Source organism: Sebastes umbrosus, chromosome 6, assembly GCF_015220745.1.
Source record: "Sebastes umbrosus isolate fSebUmb1 chromosome 6, fSebUmb1.pri, whole genome shotgun sequence".
Taxonomy (NCBI): domain Eukaryota; kingdom Metazoa; phylum Chordata; class Actinopteri; order Perciformes; family Sebastidae; genus Sebastes; species Sebastes umbrosus.
The window spans coordinates 4323083-4343395 of NC_051274.1; the positions used below are offsets into that span (position 1 = coordinate 4323083).

The 20313-nt window shown below is 40.9% G+C and overlaps 1 protein-coding gene across 1 annotated transcript in view; it reads right to left on the reverse strand.

The window, feature by feature from the left end:
- LOC119490163 (plexin-A1-like) overlaps positions 1 to 20313 on the reverse strand; it is a 361229-nt gene that overhangs the window by 146146 nt on the left and 194770 nt on the right. The window contains 5 exon segments of the mRNA XM_037773385.1: positions 1527 to 1641; positions 15446 to 15545; positions 17358 to 17511; positions 17783 to 17906; positions 19978 to 20078. Of these exon segments, the coding sequence (XP_037629313.1) occupies positions 1527 to 1641; positions 15446 to 15545; positions 17358 to 17511; positions 17783 to 17906; positions 19978 to 20078 (594 nt within the window).

A 20313-nucleotide genomic window follows, 5' to 3' on the forward strand; every position in this document is an offset into this window, starting at 1 on the left:
TAGGCACCGGCGGCACGGCTCCCCGAGCAGGACAACTCAGCTTTCTCGGCCAATATAACACACGCACTCAATGTAACTCAATCGACTACATTTACCATCAACACTGTTTGGACCGCCACATAAAAGGTGGTGAATTTCCCTTTTAACTAAAAGACAATGGTCATGTACACATAATTGTTGGGGAGGTTGGTGCCCTGATTGATTTAATACATATATATGGAAATAAGATTGGATTATATTAACCAGAAGTATAAAACAGTACATGTCCCTTATAAATTATAAACACAATACCTCTTATTTGTGAGGGAAATGTCTTTATTAATTGATTTATGGGTTGTTGGAAAAAAAATAATAAATAATGCCTGACAATGACTGATATATTTGACATCTCTGACTACACACACGCTGAAAATCAAACATTTTTACCGAATCAATTTAAATATTTTCCAAAGTAAAAGTCCCTAGAAGTGTATGATTCAACTGTTTCCCATGGTCTAGTGTTATAAATTGCAATAAATTGTAATATCGAATCGCAATACTTAAAAATCGCAACGCATATCTAATCACACACACAAACAGGGAAATCCTAAAAAACACGTAGGCACCCTCACATAAACATATGCAGGCAGACAAACTTGCACATATCCAAACACAGCCCTCCTTCATGCCCACCCACACCGAGTACTCTGAGTTGTATGTTTTTTTTCCTGATTATATCCTTTCAACGTGTCATGTTTTCAGCTCAGAAAGATGGAGTAAGTGAAAGAATGAAAGAGAGAGAGAGAGACGTAAAAAGATAGCACAGGCAGCAAAAAGGCTGAGTGAGAGAGGAGAAAGATGCAACAAATAAAATGGTTGTCTGAGAGGATAAAATAAGATTTGTCGCCTGACAGCACAGGTGAGAACAGAGGAATGACAGAAAAGAAAAGAAAAAAATCTTAAATAGCCTTCTATCGCCTTGCCTGCACATGAAAGTGATTTTAAACTTGTGCTTGAAATAGAGACAAAACTGAAGTGAAGGTGGTTGGGTGTTAAGTGGGACTTTCTGAAGACACAAGAGTTCTCTCGTGTTTGTCGGTGTGGATTTCTGTGTTTGCGTTGGAGACCGTGAGAATTAGGGGACTGTGGAAGCGAGTCAGCTCACGGATAGATGAGGGTTTTCATGCAAATATAACATTTGGGACGGTAGTGCGCTGCCATTTGCATACTCATTCACCCCGACTTGTTTATAAGTGAATAAATCCAGCGCTGCTTGGAGTACAACAGCTGCTGCTGGGCCACTCACAGCAGCGCTCATTCATACACACACACACACACACACACACACTCCAATGGTGTGCAGGTCCCAGCTGCACCCTTGGAATTGCTATGTCACTGTATCGTACTCCTGTGTGCGTGCGTGCACATGCGTTAAATACTTGTAAATGTATTCATGTGTTGCTTCGTGTGTCTGCTCTTCTGAATCTTTGTGTGAGTGTTTTTGTGAGAGCATGTTGAACTACATGGGTGGTTGTGCGTTCCCTCACCTCCGAGGTGTTGACTCGTCCCTCCTGGAAGGAGCAGTCGCTGGCGTCCTGCGTGCACATGTGGCGATATTTGCACCAGTGACAGGGGAAGTTTCCATTAACACAGGATAGGCACCTGGAGCGAGGGAGAATGAGAGAGAAAGAAAGGAGGGTTAACGTATTTTAAAGCAAAATAACCAAAAAATCTAATTAAATGTAATCTGTCTTCAGTTTGACGTCTTTGGCTGTCCAGAAATGCTAAACTAGGGGTGAAACAGTGTCAGGTTTGTCCATCAGAAAGCACTGACAACTTTATTTTTCAACTGTCAAGTGTACCACTCAATACCTTGGTCACAATCTTTAACTGCAGCCCAACAGGCAACAACAGCTGTCAGTGTGTCAGTGTGCTGACTTGACTATGACTTGTCCCCAAAACTGCATGTGATTATCATAAAGTGTGCATGTCTGTAAAGGGGAGACTCGTGGGTACCCATAGAACCCATTTACATTCACATATCCTGAGGTCAGAGGTCAAGGGACCTTTTGAAAATGGTCCTGCCAGTTTTTCCTCGACAAACTTTTGTGTAAGTTTGGAGCGTTATTTAGCCTCCTTCCCGACAAGCTAGTATGTCATGGTTGGTACCAGTTGATTCCTTAGGTTATGATGCCAGTATCTTATAGCTTAACAGTGATATTAGTACTGGTCTCAAATATCCAGTAAAAAAATGACATCTGGAAATACTGAATACTCAATTTGGGACATACATGTCCTCAATGCAGCATAAAGCTGCATCAGAAGACATCCCTGTATTAGACATTATTATTCTTTAATGTGAACCATAATTAATGCTTTCATCTGAGAACAAATTCAAAATAAATTGAATGTGTAGCAACATTTAGGAGACAAACATAAATAACCAAACATTTGAGAATTCTATGTTGCTATTTGTGAAATTGCGCCTTCTAATTAGCATGAAACACCGTGATGAAACCCAGCTTCTACGAGCTGGATTCATCATAGATTAGGTTTGAAATGCTCAGGGAGAGCTGTTGCCAAGTGGAATACAGGAAGAGTGGAAAGATAGATGAAAAACCCTTCAACAGGAGACACGTATCACACGCTGACAGGCCGAGCGTGGACACGCATCGACGCGTTCGCACAACATCAAATGGTTACGGCCAAATCTCCAGAAATCGCGTTGGAGCGACGAGTGTTAACTGTGGCCTCCTGCATTAAGACTTTATTCCAGCTGTCAGCGAGGCCAAGGCGGACGCTGAGAGAGAGCAGGAGAGAATCCTTGGCGATCCACTCCTCCCTTCTTATTCTCCATGCTTGGAGGCTTACAGTGAACTAAGCTGGCAGACCAAGATAAGCCTGTTTTTATATAACACTTGTTTTTTTCTTCTTCTTCTTCTTCTTCTTCTTCTTCTTCTTCTTCAGAGTTGAGGAAGCAAAATGAATATATGCAACATGGATTACCACACAAAAACAAGGCTATCATGGCTACCAGAGAGAAAAAAAAAAGCAATGCGAGGGAAGTTTGTACAAAAACATAAAGGTTAGTTTAGGATTTTACTTTTATATTTACAGGCTGATGGACCCCAGCTAGCACATGAGAAGTTAAATCAACATTTGCTCAATAGTTATTCACTTTAGCAAAGCTTTGTTTCATAATGAACAAGGGGAAATAAACCTTGGCAATGGCAAACATACGGTCTATATAGGGCTGTCAAAGTTAATGCCATAATAACACCATTAATTTCTTAAACGCATTAACGCAACTAGCGATTTTTAGGTTGTAGTGGGCTCAGTTTAAAAGGTAGAATGAAGATACTGACATCATATGTCATATCACAGGCCATACTAGCTTGTCAAGAAGGAGGTAAAATAAAGCTCCAAACTTTGGCAGAAAAACTGGCATGACCATTTTCAAATGGGGTCCATTGACCTCTAACCTCAAGATATGTGAATGTAAATGGGTTCTATGGGTACCCACGAGTCTCCCCTTTACAGACATGCCCACTTTATGATAATCACATGCAGTTTGGGGTAAGTCATAGTCAAGTCAGCACACAGACACACTGACAGCTGTTGTTGCCTGTTGGGCTGCAGTTTGCCATGTTATGATTTGAGCATATTTTAAATGCTAAATACAGTACCTGTGAGGGTTTCTGGACAATATCTGTCATTGTTTTGTGTTGTTAATTGATTTCCAATAATAAATATATACATACATTTGCCTAAAGTAAACATATTTGCACACTCCCATGTTGATACGAGTATTAAATGCTTGACAAATCTCCCTTTAAGGTACATTTTACAAAACAATTTGCGATTAATCGTGATTAAATATTTTAATGGATTGACAGCCCTAATAGAAAATGATTAGATCAGCTTTAAGACATCAGATAAAATGTGTGACGAGTCACCATTCACCACTTTGAGCCTGTCTAATATGTTGACAGCAGTGGCATTAAAAAATGAATGCAGTAGCATGTACTGTGAAGAACAAGACACGTATTACATTCACTACATGAAGCTGCATCAGCTTGTGCAAACCTCATTGATGGCTTCAGATTGACTTGCAATATCTTGAAATTATCAGTTTCCCTGCAACCACACTAATAAATATATACATACATTTGCATAAAGCAAGCATATTTGCCCACCCCCATGTCGTTAATAGTATTAAATACTTGACAAATCTCCCTTTAAAGTACATTTTGAACAGATAATCATAATAGTAATTGCAATTAACTATGGACAATCATGCGATTAATCGTGATTCACCATTTTGATAGTTTGACAGCTCTAATTCTGTTCTAAATTCACCCGTCAACATGTCCTGTAACATGACTTAATATATTTTGTTCAGCCTCTGCTTGATCATAATTTTTTCAGGTGTTTAAATATGACCACTGACATATTCATATCACGCTGTATTAAATCACACTCTGCTTTTCTGTCAACCCACGGGAGTCTTTGTCACATTCTTGTCATTTTTAATGCAGGAGGTCTTTGCTAGCTGCAGAAACCACTTAATATTGGGCTGTAAAGTGTGTTGCAAAAACGATGAAAACAAATTAAAAGTTAAATAAACAATAATTACGGAGACTGACAGAAGTTGATGACATTCTCTTTTCAACCAGAAGTCCTGGCTTTGTAGTCTTTACACCACTTTTGAACTAAATTCCACTTAACTGGCTTAAGAACAGCGAGCTCTAATTACATGTTGCGTCAGTCCTCTCTCCAGTATGCTGTCAATGTACTCAAGCAGGCCTCCTATAACTCAACCCACACACACACCCACAGTCTCTGCTCGCCAAATCACATCCACCCTGAGGAAGTGACTGGGAACATGTGGGGTCCTCTCTATGGATCCATCATCCAGCTATATAGCTCTCCACATTTATTTGCCCAACGTTGCTTTGCACTGCGGACTGTACTCCATGTTAATATCGTCTTAGTTAGATGACGATCGATGCCACTCTCATGTCTGTACACTAAATGTGAAGCTATAGAGTGCTCCAGGGTGATGTGTTTCTGTAGACCAACCAGGAAGTTAGCATCGCCCTGGTACCCTCGACAAAAAGACAATGGGATTTTTCCATTTATAGCCTAGCAAAAAAACAGTGACTGCACGTAACAAGCGGAAACTGAAGCAATAGTGATACGTAGAGCGTCATAGTTGGAGCTGTGAGTGGGAACGTGTCGTTTATATCACACTTGTTCAATTCGTACAAAATCTCAGGCTAGAGTGGTAGCTAACGTTTGGCAAGAAAGCAAATAACTGCATTTTCCTAAAATGTCAAACTATTCCTTTAATGTTGATACATTGAATAAATTGAATCAAATATATTGATTAATGAAGCTGTAAGACGAGCGTGAAGTGAGCTCCTTGAGGAACTATTCTCTTTATATGACACACGCAGTGACAACCCCGCAGAGAATTTGGGAGTTTTTAAGCCTTTTTCTTTTTAACTTGCTTAGAATTTATAGTGCTGGACGTGTAATTTGTCGTAATGTTGCGTGCTGTGTTGAGGCTTAAGAGCTTGTGTCCAGTAATCCAGGAAGTTTTCTGTGAAGCTCGTATCGAGGCTTGTACCGTTTTAGACCAATGACGTAAAAATCGAAGACGCCCGAAACCGAAACACAGTTGAGAAATTATTGTTCCTGAATAAAAATGAATAAAGTCTCCCCTCTATCATTTTCCTATAGTTAAGCACATTCACTACCCGCTGCCCGGTTAAACCATTGCCTCACATCTGTAATATATCTTCCCCTTTGCTCTTTGACCAATAGGTGGTTTCGTGTGCACGTGAAGCCTAGACGAAGCTTCGTGAAATTAACCCTTTTTGCGAAAAACAATTTGCTCGCCATCACTAGTAATTTGGCAGTTGTTTGCTCGCATTAACCATAACCACGTTAAGGCAGTGTGATGATAACGCTGTGTGTGTTTCAGTTTGTTTTAGAGTTTTACTGCCACCCGGAGGCCAAAAAGTGTATCACATTTTAAAGCTACATGACATTACCTTGCCACGGGAAGTCCCTTTTTACAGTCAAAGTTAATATTAGAGGTTATAGTAAAATCTATCTATGCTGAGCTCATTATTGTACTGTACAACGCCTAAATCCATACAGCCATGTAGGCATAGGTTGACATTCATTTCACAGTACATTACGGTCATGTTGCTACCTTATCAGTGACAGATACAACACACCAGTAATTCAGATACTTTTGTATTTCAATTTCTTAACAATTCACTACCCACTTCCTTTCACAGTTTCTTTGTAACTAGGTGTCAGATCCACTCTTATCACACCAGATCTGTTGATCTTCTATATAGTCAGCTCTATAGAAATAGCCTCGCTGTCACTCCTCATTCCTGCTTCTTAAAAGAGATCTCAAACTTCTCTCGACAGGGTACAGTATTATTATGTAAATGAGGCGGATACAGAGTAAGAAAGCAGTGTAAACATTTGTTATCGTCATCCTTTTTTTCATTTATTATTTTGTATTCTTTTTCCTCGTTGTCTTTTTATCCCTAGCATTTCTTGTTTGGAAATAGTATTCTTTTTAGATATTTTATATTTTGACAAGCCCTCAGGTTTTGTTTTTTTTTCAACCCATCTGTGCATTTATTTATGTTATTATATATCTCTTCTCTTTTTGCTATATTTTACTATACGCACAAATAAAGAAATAAAATAAAACAACGCATCGCATCACAAATACTGCCCTGTTTCTAATCAGCTGCTATCTGGTTTTGCCTCGGAAAATAAAAAAGGAATGGTTTTTATCTCGGATAAAGCTCATGAAGAGATGCTAACTTTACTGTTTTTAACAGTTAAATCAAAGGAAAAATAAATCACAATAGTACCTTCACTGTTTGACAAGTGATCTCTGACACGTCTGTAGTACGAAAGCGGCCCAGTAATGAGCCACCACGGGGGTTTAAAACCGGGTCCTCCAAACTGAAGGACAATTGCTCAGCTCACAATGCCACCCCTGCCGCCAGAAAGACTGACTTTAAATTGGATTTCAGTCTAATCCGCGTTCTGTCTTTGTCCCTCTGTCCTTGGTTTATTCAGATTTTAGAGGGTTAACTCCTAAATCGCCTGTATTGGAGTGTCAGAGTGATAGGGGCTTCATATAGCCGGCGATAAGCTGCTGAGACTCCACTGAACTGCAGTGTGAGGTTTATAATCAATGCCAGTGGATTTCCATGGGGAGCAGGGTGGACTGAGGTTATGCTAACAGTCTGCTGTTTGTTAGTAGAGCTGGTGAGCCAGTTCCTCCTCACTATTAACCCCGGGGTTTATCGATTTCTTGTTGCAGGGGACGTGTGGCCACACATTCGCAGCCCTGTGTGTGTGCAGCGCGGCCGCGATAACACACACTCGCAGAGACTGAGACACACCTATACACACGAGCTGTCGCCCGTGTTGACATCGTAGCATTCCTCTGGGTCACCTGGGCTGTGGAGACTTGTCCTACAGTAGAGCTGTCAATGCCTGGACGACTGACTCGGGTAAGTGGCTGCGCTGCTGCAATGTAGTCAATAAAGTCCCCTGCTATTTAACAAAGCCCGGCAACAGAGCCGGGTCAAACGCCTTTTCATCTTCTCCGAGCTTTTGTTCCGGGCAAGGCCGGATCGATGGAACAAAGCTGTTGATATGCGAGGCAATGGCACCCGCACAAACGTATATGAAAGTGCTCATTTCATTCTGCTCAATGTGGATGGAGTCACAGATAAAAGCTGCAATTCTTTCCTAATTAGGAAGTATCTAACGCTCACCAGAACATGACAACATGTGTCGATCTAAATGGCCTGTGACCCATTTTGAAGCATAAAGCTTTAATACCCTAATCAGTGGGGGGGAGGAGGGAGGCGTTTTTAATGCCAGAACTGACATATTTGCTTCATTGAGTCTATGCAGAGGTAGAAGGAAGTTACCGCTTTTATTGTTGTAGTCTGAGTAATGTGACGTCATATCCGTTCCGTATCCATCAACCAAAACAAACCGCAGTAAGCCGAAACGACAAAGTAGAAAACGGTGGAGGGTTTGCATGGATACGACCTGCACCCTCACATTTTAAATCCAGCGTGGTAAACACTACACATCCAGTAAAGGATGGAAACACTTTGGGTTTCACACATTGCCATGAAAAGCAGAGCTAGACATCATGGCTAAAGCTGCATGCTAACTCTGTCATGGACAGGAAACGCGGTAACGTTGCGGTCAAGCCAGCCGTCACTCATCTCCGTGATCAAATGTAGCCGACGCTACAACTGTAGAGCACCCATATACTGACATTTATGTTAAATGCATTCAAACAGCCCCGATGAAGCTGACCATGGATGTATAAAGAGAACGGAGCTGACGGGAGAGCTAGAGACGGACTTGGAGAAGTTAGAGGAAGTATACACGTGTGACTACATCCGTTTTTCAAAATAAGGTGTTAACAAAGGGAACTTTATATACAAAATACATATATGGAAATAAGATTGATTGGATTATATTCACCAGAAGTATAAAACATTACATGTCCCTTATAAATTAAAAAGAAAATACCACTAATTTGTGAGGAAAATGTCTTTATTCTTTGATTTTTGGGTTGCTGGGAAACAAATGTATATAATGTCTGACAATGACTGATATATTTGACTTCAGGACATCTCTGACTACATACATGCTGTTTCAATTTAGATATTTTCCAAAGTAAAATCCCTAGAAGTGTTTGATTTCACTTTTTCCCATGGTCTAGTGTTAAAAAAGTCAACAAAAAATGAAACAAATCATAAAATTAAATCGCAATACATATCGAATCGGGACCAAAGTATCATGATAGTATTGAATCAGGGGGATATGTGTGTGGTTCCAGCTCTACTAGTCAGTGCTTTAAGCAGCCATAGGCATGTTGTGATTCTGACTAAAAGCTCAGATTGGCTCGACATCATCTCTCCCACATCTCTTTCATGTGGACAGTGTTTAGCAGAGAGATTAGACCGGCTGTGCTATGTGATCTATTAATAGGCCTCTTTGTGTTTTATCCAATAAAGCTCCAAAGTGAGCAGCAATAAAATGATGCATACATCATTAAGTTTATACAGCACAGGAACCGAATGAGAAGTTTAGACTCTCAACAGGGGACTCGGACTCATTATGCGTTATTATTGCATCTTGTCACGGCGATGTCCAAAAGCAGTATGTCTCAACCCGCAGTTTAATTAAAGCGGGTCACACCTATTGAAAAAATTGGACCAACAACTATTGCAACAGAAATCGACTAATGGTGATGTAATCGCAAGAAAAGTTGAACTGTTTCCAACAAGATGAGTTGCCAGAAGTTGCCAGTGTTGTCTCTGAGCAGCAGGCCAGAGCGAACGTTCTGCCTGGAAGTGAGAGCCCTTCCTGGGGGCCGGAGCGTGGGCTGGTCCCCTCCCTTGAGTGCCTCTTTTCACTGCATAGATTTCAGCCCCTTTCATATTGTAATGGTCATGGTGGCCTGAGGCTGCGGCGCTAACCTTTTCGCTGTGTGGGACGCATTATTCCTGACACAATGGACACAATCTCTGCCTCGTTCGCTAACACTCTGCTTTATATCTCGCTCTCCCTCTCCATGCCTCCTTCTCGGTTCCCTCAGCAGCTCTCAGGGAACAGCAGTTCTCTTCCTCGTCCTACTCTTCCCCTCCGGCGCTCTTCTCCCTCCCATTTGTTTCTCTTCCTCTCTTTAAAGATGTATTATTCTTCCTCCCGCATGCTCAATTAAACAATTTCAAACCTTTTTTTTTAAATGCAAATTTCTAATATTGTAACAGCGTATGTAACTAGCTCGCAGCGTTATTTGCCGTGCCAAGTCTGTGTGCTCCGTCTGTTTGTGTGAGAACGTGCGATGCAGGTGCTGCATCCACCTTTGAGCGGGTCTAGCGAGGCCTGTGTGAAGTTGCACACGAGCCCCTCCGGGTGCCTGCCTGCCTGCAGGCTACTCCGCAGCTCGTGCATCTGTGCTGATACTGTACGTCTGTGTGTACTTTCACCCGCCCACCACGCCCACGAGGAGAACTCCATTATCTGCCGCTGAACGCCGCTGGCTCCGGCGCCCGGCCTCCTGCTGCAGGCTGTGTCAAAGATTGAGAGGTGGAAGGTGACGGGGAAGTGTGGGGGGAGAGGGGAGGGTGGTGTATAATACGTGAGTTTATGTTACAGCTGCCACGGTGATAACTGCACTGTAGTTTTACAGTCCTGCGGAGGCCTGTGGGGGCCGGCGGAGCCGACATCAAAGGCTTAAACATCAGCACGCCTGTTTATGCAGCAAAGAGAGGAGGGCTAGGTGGGCTGGTTAATCAGGGGTACACGGCATAAACACACACACACACACACACACGAATGACAAAACACTTCCTGCATCCACAAAAATATGCATAAATATACACTACAGTGGAGTTACTTTGACACATCCTGTACGCTCTTTAACTCGCAAGGAACAAACAGAAAACTCCACGCGCACATGTTCACACCCACACATTAACAGAATGAATCAAAGCTATTGAACTGGGCCTGGAGGCGCTGAGAAGTGGCCCAGGTGAGCTCTCTCTCCAAGCCCACTCCATTATGACCATCTCACACAGGCGCCCCGGCTAGAGCTAATTAACGGCCTATTACTATGCAGATATATTCAGGGCCAAGAGCGGAGCGCAGGCAATAAATGGGCCTGATGAACGAGAGAGGGGCAAGACAAGGGAGGGGGGGGTGAGGGGGTGGAGAGGGCTAAGAGGGGTCGGGGCCGGGGGAGGGAAGAGAGGGATGGGAGAGGAGAAAGTAATAGGCAGACAAGAGGAAGGTGGGAAGGCAGGAGAGGAAAAGAGGGGCCAGGGGGATAGAGGGAGGGATGGTGGCGTGGAAGAGAACAGAAGCAGGACAAGTGCACTTTACACTCCTTATTACTGGCTGCTTGTAATGCCGGCGATTCAGGGATTAAAGGTTATTGTCATAATTTGTAGTTTGGAGTTTTTTCTTTTCACTGTTTTGGCCCGGGAACTTTTTCAACAGAGGGACCAGAGTCTAAATTGAGTTCCTGGGTCATAGTTTATTTAATGCATTTTTGGTCTATTTTCTTAATCTTCATGGTTCCTCGGATGCATTAGAAAAGCACAAATTAAGCCAAACAAGAACAGAAGAAAAGACACTTTGGAGACAGAGGGCCCTATCTTACACCCGGCGCAAAGCGGAGCACAGCGCAGCGCAACTTTCGCTGCTAGTATCACACTGACACAGTTGTCATTTTCACGCCCTGCGCCCACATTGTCTAAGTAGCAAATATACTTACGCCCATCTGTGCGTCCATGGGCGTGTTGGCCTTAAAATGCGGTATGGTCAGGCGCATTGTTGGCGCATTGCTATCTTTACGCGGCAGAAAGTGATTGCAACATTGACCAACAAAAACCTGGTCTAAAGTCTGGCGCAGTATTTCCCTGCTATTTAAAGGGTACATTATTCAGATAGTAAGATGTGTCTACACAGGCAGGTTCACATCACGCACACACTCTGCTTGTTACACACACACAGGGATGCAGCAGCAGCTCTCCTCCTCCTCAGTTAAGTACAGTGTCAGCGCTAGAACAATGTTTTTATTTATGTTAAGGAAAACACTAAATTCAGGTAGTAGGTGTCAATTCAGAATATAATGGAATATAATGAAGTAAGGCTCTCAGGCATTCTGTATAGCTCAACCTGCAGCGTGCTCTCAGCGCTCCTCCGGCAAGCGCACCTGACTTTTAAATGAAATGGGAGATGACACTCTGATTGGTTTAATTCCTGTTACGTCCGAAACACACCTATGATTAATTAAGGGACTAAATACAACCCCATTTCCCCTTGCACCTTACTTTGCGGCCAGGTTATGCGCCGTTTAACTGTGGAGTTGGACACGCCCTAAATGCACCCGCGCCATGCACTTTAAACCATGCGCTATAGATTGTTTAAAAAGGGCCCAGAGTTTCTGGTACTGTTTTTCTGTTTCGGTTTTCCATATGTCCTGATATTCTGACTCTCCTTTGCCTTTTATTATTCTTTTCTTTTACAAGATATGTTCATCTCATCCCCAAAAGACAGAGAGAAAGAAAAGGAAAAAAGCCCCAAATGGGTTTTGTTCTTATTTTAGGATATTGTAAATGATGTAAACATTAGGGGAGGAAGTAATGCTGTCATCAATCTACGCTTGGCGAGAGAAAGAGAAATCCACTTTGTGTATGCCACAGATGCATTTTCATTTCAGGTGTATCGACACAAAGTGCAGAAACCTAAATGAGAGATGTGAGTCTGTGCCAGGTGGTGGAAACCGGAGTGGGAGAGAGAGAGAGAGAGAGAGAGAGAGAGAGAGAGAGAGAGAGAGAGATAGAGAGAGAGAGAGAGAGAGAGTGTAACAGTGTATCCCACTCAGCGACTTCAGAGCAGCAGCCAAGAGTCATTTAGGGAATGACATTTTATTTATTTTCATTTAACCTTTATTTAACAAGGCAGGTCAATTAAGAACACATTCTTCTTCATTCATTATCAGGCCCATCTTGCTGCTGCTCTGCTTCCCTCTCTTCTCTCCCCCTCCTCTCTTTGTGGACCTTCGACTGAAAATCTTTTTCAAGACAAAATCACTGTTGAGGGTGAACAATTTTGGAAAAATTCATTTTTTTCTGACCTATATTAGGATTTAAACTCCAGGCCGACATAGTATTAAACAAGATTTGTTTTTAGTATTTTTTATTTTCCATTTAAAGCGCCTATAGCTACGACTTTTTGGAAAGACATTATTTCCGCTCTGTTAAAGAGAGTTTCCAATACTTCTTAATGAATATGTCACTATCTAATTTTTCATTTGATTTACTGTCATATTTACAAGGATTTACAAGAGTTAGTTTATATTAGCGTTCTATAAAACTTTGGGTAATTACAGGTAGATTTAGATGCATATTGAGATAATGGGAAAGAACTTCAATTGTAAAAATGTTTTCAATCTTTTAAACGTTGAATACGCAATTTTTGCGTAATGACATTATATATTATATTAGGGCTGAGACGATACACCTATCTCCCGATTCGATACTGTCACGATATTTGGGTGCCGATTCGATATGTATTGCGATTTTAAGTATTGGGATTTGTTAAGCATTGTGATTCAATATTATGAGTTATTGTGATTTTCGATAACTTTTTAACACTAGACCATGGGAAAAAGTTGAATCATACACTTGTAAGGACTTTTACTTTGGAAAATCTCAAAATTGATCTAGTAAAAATGTTTGATTTTCAGCATGTATGTAGTCAGAGATGTCCTGAAGTCAAATATATCAGTCATTGTCAGGAATTATGTATTACTTTTTTTTTCCAGCAACCCAAAAATCAAAGAATAAAGACATTTCCCTCACAAATTAGTGGTATTTTTTTTTTCATTTATAAGGCACATGTAATGTTTTATACTTCTTGTGAAAATAATTCAATCAATCATATTTCCATATATGTATTTTGTATATAAAGTTCCCTTTGTTAACACCTTATTTTAAAAACTGGATGTATACACACGTGTATACTTCCTCTAACTCCTCCAAGTCCGTCTCTAGCTCTCCCGTCAGCTCCGTTCTCTTTATACATCCATGGTCAGCTCCATCGGGGCCGTTTTTATGGATTTAACATAACTGTCAGTGTATGGGTGCTCTACAGTTGTAGCATCGGCCTATTTGACCACGGAGATCAGAGTGACGGCCGGCTTGACGGCACGTTACCGCGATACGATAACGTTTCCTGTCCATGACAGAGTTAGCATGCAGCTTTAGCCGTGCTGTCTAGCTCTGCTTTTCCTGCAATGTGTGAAACCCAAAGTGTTTCCATCCTTTACTGGATGTGTAGTGTTTACCACGCTGGATTTAAAATGTGAGTTTGCAGTTTGTATCCATGCAAACCCTCTGCTGTTTTCTGCTTTGTCGTGTCGGCTCATTGCGGTTTGTTTTGGTTGACAAATACGGAATGGAAATGACGTCACGTTACTCAGACTACAACAATGAAAGCGGTAACTTCCTTCTACCTCCACATAGACTCAAATGAAGCAAATATATTGATTCTGGCATTGAAAAAAATCGATTTCAAACTTGTAAAAAAAAAATTGCGATACATAGGTGAATGATTTTGTTTCCCCACCCCTACTATACTGTATATGCAAATAAGCAAATGACAGCATTTAGCAACATCTAGCTGAGCTGAAGCTAAGGCTAGCGTCCCAGAAAAGCAAAGATGCTTTGAAGAAAAGACTGCTCTATAGCCCTAAATACCAAAGGTCTTATTTCAAAGTCTAAAGGTGATAAGCTAAAACACTGATATAATAAAAAAAACTGTAATATTCTGACCACTGTCTGCTACCTGCCAGCTGTTGGTCACTTGCACTGAAAGACTACCATGCTAGCTGCTAATTGTTCTCTATAGACTCGCAACAGTTCAGTATGTTACTGAATTTTAGTATGGTTTCTTTAAAAAAAAAAAAAACATCTTTTGAAGAGTATTAATTGTACAGCCCCAGCATGCAGAGCAGATAACATTATACAGACAACAGCAGTTTCACTTTATAGCTTGGCCACCTCACCTAATTAGTGTTAATTAGCTATTAGCTAAGAGTTGTCCTTACAGCCAACAACAGTCAACAACTAAAACAGCCCATTAACATATCATACTTTGACTTATTAATCAAATCTGGGCTCTTATAAATTTCAGTTTTAATAAAAAACAATTAATTGTTCAGCTCTAACAACCACAAATAATACTGCATCGACTGGAATAACATAGTAGATTTATATGTTTAATGAATCATTTCTTCACCAAATTAGAATAGTGTATAAAAATGTGTGTGTGGTCTCTCCAGTCTCTCTCTCCTTCCCCGTTCTAAACATGCAAAAATTGCTCTCAAACCAGTGCTGAAAAGCCAATCAGCATTCCTATACTTAAATTAGGGATAATTCATTTCCAAGAAACACGACTGACGCGTTTTAGCCTCCCAAGCTCGGCTGCCCATCGAGGTCTTGCATGGTTAGCAATCGATTTATTATTTCACTCACCAGTACTCCCTTTATTGCTCGAGATTTAATTAACTAATTGATTTGTAAAAAGCTTGAATACATTGAATAATGAATTAGCAAAGGTTGCATGCTGTTCTCTCCATTCTCCATTATAGGAGTTATTTGCAGGCCAATATTTTACCATTATTGCTTTTGGGGAAAGAACCACAGTCGCCCCTCTATTGATCAATGCTTTCCACCAGTCTGCATCTAGCTGGGTGTAGGGCATATGCAAAGAGACGTTTTCTCACTCCTTTCTTCCACTTCTAATTCAACTCCTTTACACTTAGTAACAAACTCTTAATTTTGAAAATTGAAACTAAAAAAAAACAAAAACTTACGATTGGTGGACGCTGCAGTTGTAGAAGACAAAGTCAACGCTGGCGAACTTCTTCCCCGTCTCCTTCGACTTCAGATACAACTTTATAACACGTTGGTCACCTATGAGGAGTCACAAAACACCATATTACCAGCATGCTTTTTTTTTTTTCTTCCAACAGTCTTCCAATATTTCTATATTGTACAACTGATATTATCATATACAGTAATGGAAAATGTTTCATGAACCCAGGTTCATGCCCGAGCCCAGGCCATGTGTATTCTGAAATGTTAAGCCCGGAGCTGAATCAATAGTATTTCGTAGAGGAAGCGGTTCTGAAGCTGTCCGTATACATTTATGGATTGTGTGCAGTAAGTTTGTGAATCAGCAGTTTCTTATTATGATAATCACAAAGAAACGGGTGCAGTTAAAGAGCGGAGTGACTCGTGTTTCACACAGATGAATGAACAGGCTGAATGAAGCAAACAATTTAGATTTGTGCAGCATCAAACAAAACTGCTCAACCGAGAGGAGCCAGGAATGAATTAGAGTCGTCTTCTCTCCGAAACAAAAGTTTGTTAAGCTTTCGAAATGTTAGGAAACTTTCTTTTTTCTTTTTTTTTTTTTAGAAAGTACAACTTTCAGACACCCAGAGAACCTAACAAAGCATGACAACTGTGTTAGCATGACTAATTTACTGTAGCTCCAACGTGTTCAATATTGAATAAATAAATGGAATAAATTGTAAATAGTCATATGAATACATTTTTTTGTCACTTTTCTTGACAGTTGTGTTGTCACTGTCCTCTCACCTTTCAGCTAATCACATGTCCCCTGCCTCCTAAGCAAACAAGCTCAACAACTGCTACCAGATTTAGCCAGTTAGCACCTGTTAGCTAGAGCAACAACAATATCATCATGTCATTTTTATTGATGTCATTTTTATTGATCTAGCTTAAAGAAACCCGAGAGCCCCCGGAACCAACCATTGATGTAGTTAGATAACGCCACTATAACTACTCATAATAATCTATTTATAGAACATATGGATGTTATACCGCTTTGAAAACCTGAGGTCTTCAGCTTTCAGAGTCCGTAAACCAACTGTATGTAGTCCAAACTATGTCTTATTACCAACTATTTTAACAATAAAGTCATACAGGTACGACTTAAAAAAAGTGAAAGAGGTATGTGTCTGTACTGTGTTTAATTACAGCAGCATTATTTTTAATACATATTTAATAATGTTTTTTGTTATTCATTTTAAAGGGGGCATATCATGCTCATTTTCAGGTGCATGCTTGTATTTTGGGTTTCTACTAGAACATGTTTATGTGCTTTAATGTTCAAAAAACACATTACTTTTCTCATACTGTCTGTCTGAATAAAACTGTATTCAGTCTGAAACGCTCCGTTTTAACGGAATTGCGTTGCTAGGAAACAGCTTGGGTCCATGTTTACATCCTGTCAGTTGATGTCATTCACATACACTGCAACAGGAAATAAACTGAGACACAATTAGTATGTTTACTTTTAAAACCGTGAAATGGTCTAAATATTGTACCTTTGTGAAATCACAAATGGACAGAAATCCTAACGGCTTGTTTCAAACGCACAGTTTCTGAATACGGGCTGTTTGTATTACTCCATGGATTGAGTGTTTTGATACTTTCAAAGCATTTATATATCACTTAAACCTGCTTTATGATATAAAAGACATGAAAATCTCACATTTTACAATATGGGATCTTTAATATCAAACACTTTGAGGTCTCATACAGATATTGCTGATTTTGAATCATAACGAAATGAACATTTTCTTTCAGGTCGAGAGTTCAAGTCAGAGATCTGGGAACTTCACACCATAATTTTACAATTCCACATCTTTCGGACCCCCTTTGTTTTTTTTGTATGTTGGGATATTTTCTCTTTACCTTGGTCTCGTGTGATGGGGGACACCTCTTTTGTAGAAGGGGACAGGCAGAAGATCCGTCCACCATAGATGCGTCCTTCTGTCTCTACATAGTCCTCGAAGGAGCAGTTCACCCCGGCAGACAGACTGGGCACGTTCTGCGTCTGAAGCGACAACTGGGAGAAGGAAGGGAAGCAGAGAAAGGAAATCAATATACTTTTATTAGTGATGCAATAAGCACCATTTCTACTGCCCCACTGCAGAAAATGATGCTTTTCAAGCTCAAACTAAAAATGATGGACATATTGTCATCAGTGATGACTCAAGAGCAAGCTTCACATTTATCTTTCTCACTTGTGCTGTCCATCTTTCTCTCCCCCACTAAACAATACACAAACTGACACATCTAAACACACACAAACACACTGATACACCAACACGCTGTACCTGCACTTCTGACATGGTGACAGAGATGGTGTCGGGTTGGACGGAGAGTCGGACGCACTGCTCCACTCTGGTGGTGAAACGCTGAGGCTCCTCTGCTCGTTCACAGCGATCCTTCCTCGAACATCTAGAGCAGGACGATACACTACAGTCACATCTCAATTCAAAAACCTCATAGATCATATTCAATTCAGATCTGTTTAGTATATTAAATCCACACTAATCTTGTTTACTGATTATTTAGGTAAAATACATTTCGTTTAGTATCATGCACCAAGGTTAAAAAGTGGCATTGGTTCTATCAGCTGCTTCTCGCTCGGGAGAAAAAGTTCCCCTTCCTCACAGAGTTAACATTCAAGGTCGCTTAAAGTGCACTGAATTAGTGATGTACAGTATTTATTGAACAACTCCAGGATGCTGGGTTTCAGGCAGAGTTTCTGTTTATTAGTGGTGTATAAATGCATGGAAAATGTGTGTACTTGTATGTAACCAGGAGTGGCATTAATCAACATGTTACTGTGGTTCAACCAGGTTTAAGAGCTCTTATAAATAACTTAAAGAGTGTCTCTCATTAGAGCAGATTTTTAAAAAAAAGTATAGTATAGCACAACAAACAGTTCAAATAGAGCCCAGTAGATAAGCAGAGTGAGAAACCAACGGGGCATAGCGTTCAGTTCACGCAGGGCATTGAAGTCAAACTTGCATTAGCTGATTGGCACAAGCTGCTCATTCATGCTACACCATCAGTGGCTCATTCATCAGCTGACTGGTAGCATCCAATCATTTTAACACGTGTACATGGATTACCCCCCCCCCGCCTCCCAAACTGAAAGTCAAAGTGTCTGCTCCTTACGGTGTCTCAGCACAGAGTAGAAGGGTTCAGATTTCAAAAACACGGGATGAGAGACAGTTGAGAGATAAGATGATGGCGGAGGATTTGGTATCAAAGTGAAAAGCAAAAGTGCCTATTTGGCAATATTTTGGATTTAAACACAATGCTATAAGGGATCCATAACGTTAATGAGGCAATCAGCAGGCAGAGGACGGAGAGGTCACAGCCGGTGTGCGTGTTGTCACAAGTTTATTAACCAGCGTGAAAATGTTCTCACCGTGACATCCCAATTCCCAGGGCTTCAAATACCAGAAGTTTTGTAACTGCCCTCTGTTAGCGATGCACAAGGCATGAATGAACAGTTTATGCCAATCAGCTAATGCAAGTTTGACTTAAATGCTCTGCGTGAACTGAACGCTATGCCCGGGCGTCAGTATTAGACGCTCGAAGCAACTGCTCTGTAAGTCAGGTGACATAGTATAAAGAGAAAAAAGTCTGTGTAGGGAGGAGGTCGGTGTGTATGGATGAGTCAAAAAACAGACCACTTTCACTCAGGAGGCCGCTGTTTGTGTCCCGTATGAAACCAAAATTCAACGTTGACTTATTTTAAGTAAGTACGTTCTGTAGAGTACTTAACTTACATCATGTCAAGTTATGTAGCCTATGTAAAAAATAAAAATTTTAACCCAAAACCATGACCTTTTACTAAACCTAACCAAGTAATTTGTTACCTAAACCTAAGCAATGCCAAGCGGCCCTGACCGAGCGTCCATATATGACAAGTTGGGATTGAGAACAGGTTGCATATACATTATGTGTTTGTTTGGATTCTCAGTAGAGTCCTCGTAGCATCTCTAATTCTTTGGGATCTCCCTCATAGAGCAGAACCGTTCCCACTAAATCTACCTGCATTACATAACTGTTATTTGCTACAAGCGCTCAGTTCATTGACACAAATGTCTCCGACTGAATTAGCAGAACAGGTTTATGGCCAACTCAATGCTGACTGGACAGTAAAGGGGTCAGTACGAGTTAAACCATGTGCATTTTTCATACACACAGCAAACATCTGAATAAATCGATATGTTCGCAGCTTTAATAAATGTGGATTTTCATCTTTCTGGGATTTTTGGGGATTTTTTGTTGTTGTTGAACGCAACCCTTATGAGGCTGCAAATTGTAGCATTTGCAGTGTTATAACACGTACAAGAATGTAATGTCAAGCAGATCTACATCATACTGGTGGCCATGAACATAAAAATGACTAATACAAATGGAGCTGATAAAAATTCCACAATTCTGTGCGTCATTGTAACATTATAATTAACTGCAGAACACCCACTTAAAGAAGAGTAAATGCACTTACACGTTATGTAGCACACACCAGCCACAGTGAGGGTCCCCTGATCCCAGGCAGGCTCCACAGGAGCTGTACTGCTCACAGCTCTCCACTGATACACGGGTGACCTGGAAATAAAACACACACCTGGTTAATATCGTACACAACACACTGTGCACACAACACCTTCAAACAGCTTACACCGCATAGGCCCCGGTGTACGCGGGATCTCTCGGAGGTGTCCTCGCGCCTGGAACATGAGATTAAAGGAACGAGCCCACTGTGACTATCAGAGATAAACAGCTCTGGAGGTGCTGCTTACAACTCCTCGCTGCTGCGTACGACAAGGCTAGCTAGAGGGGG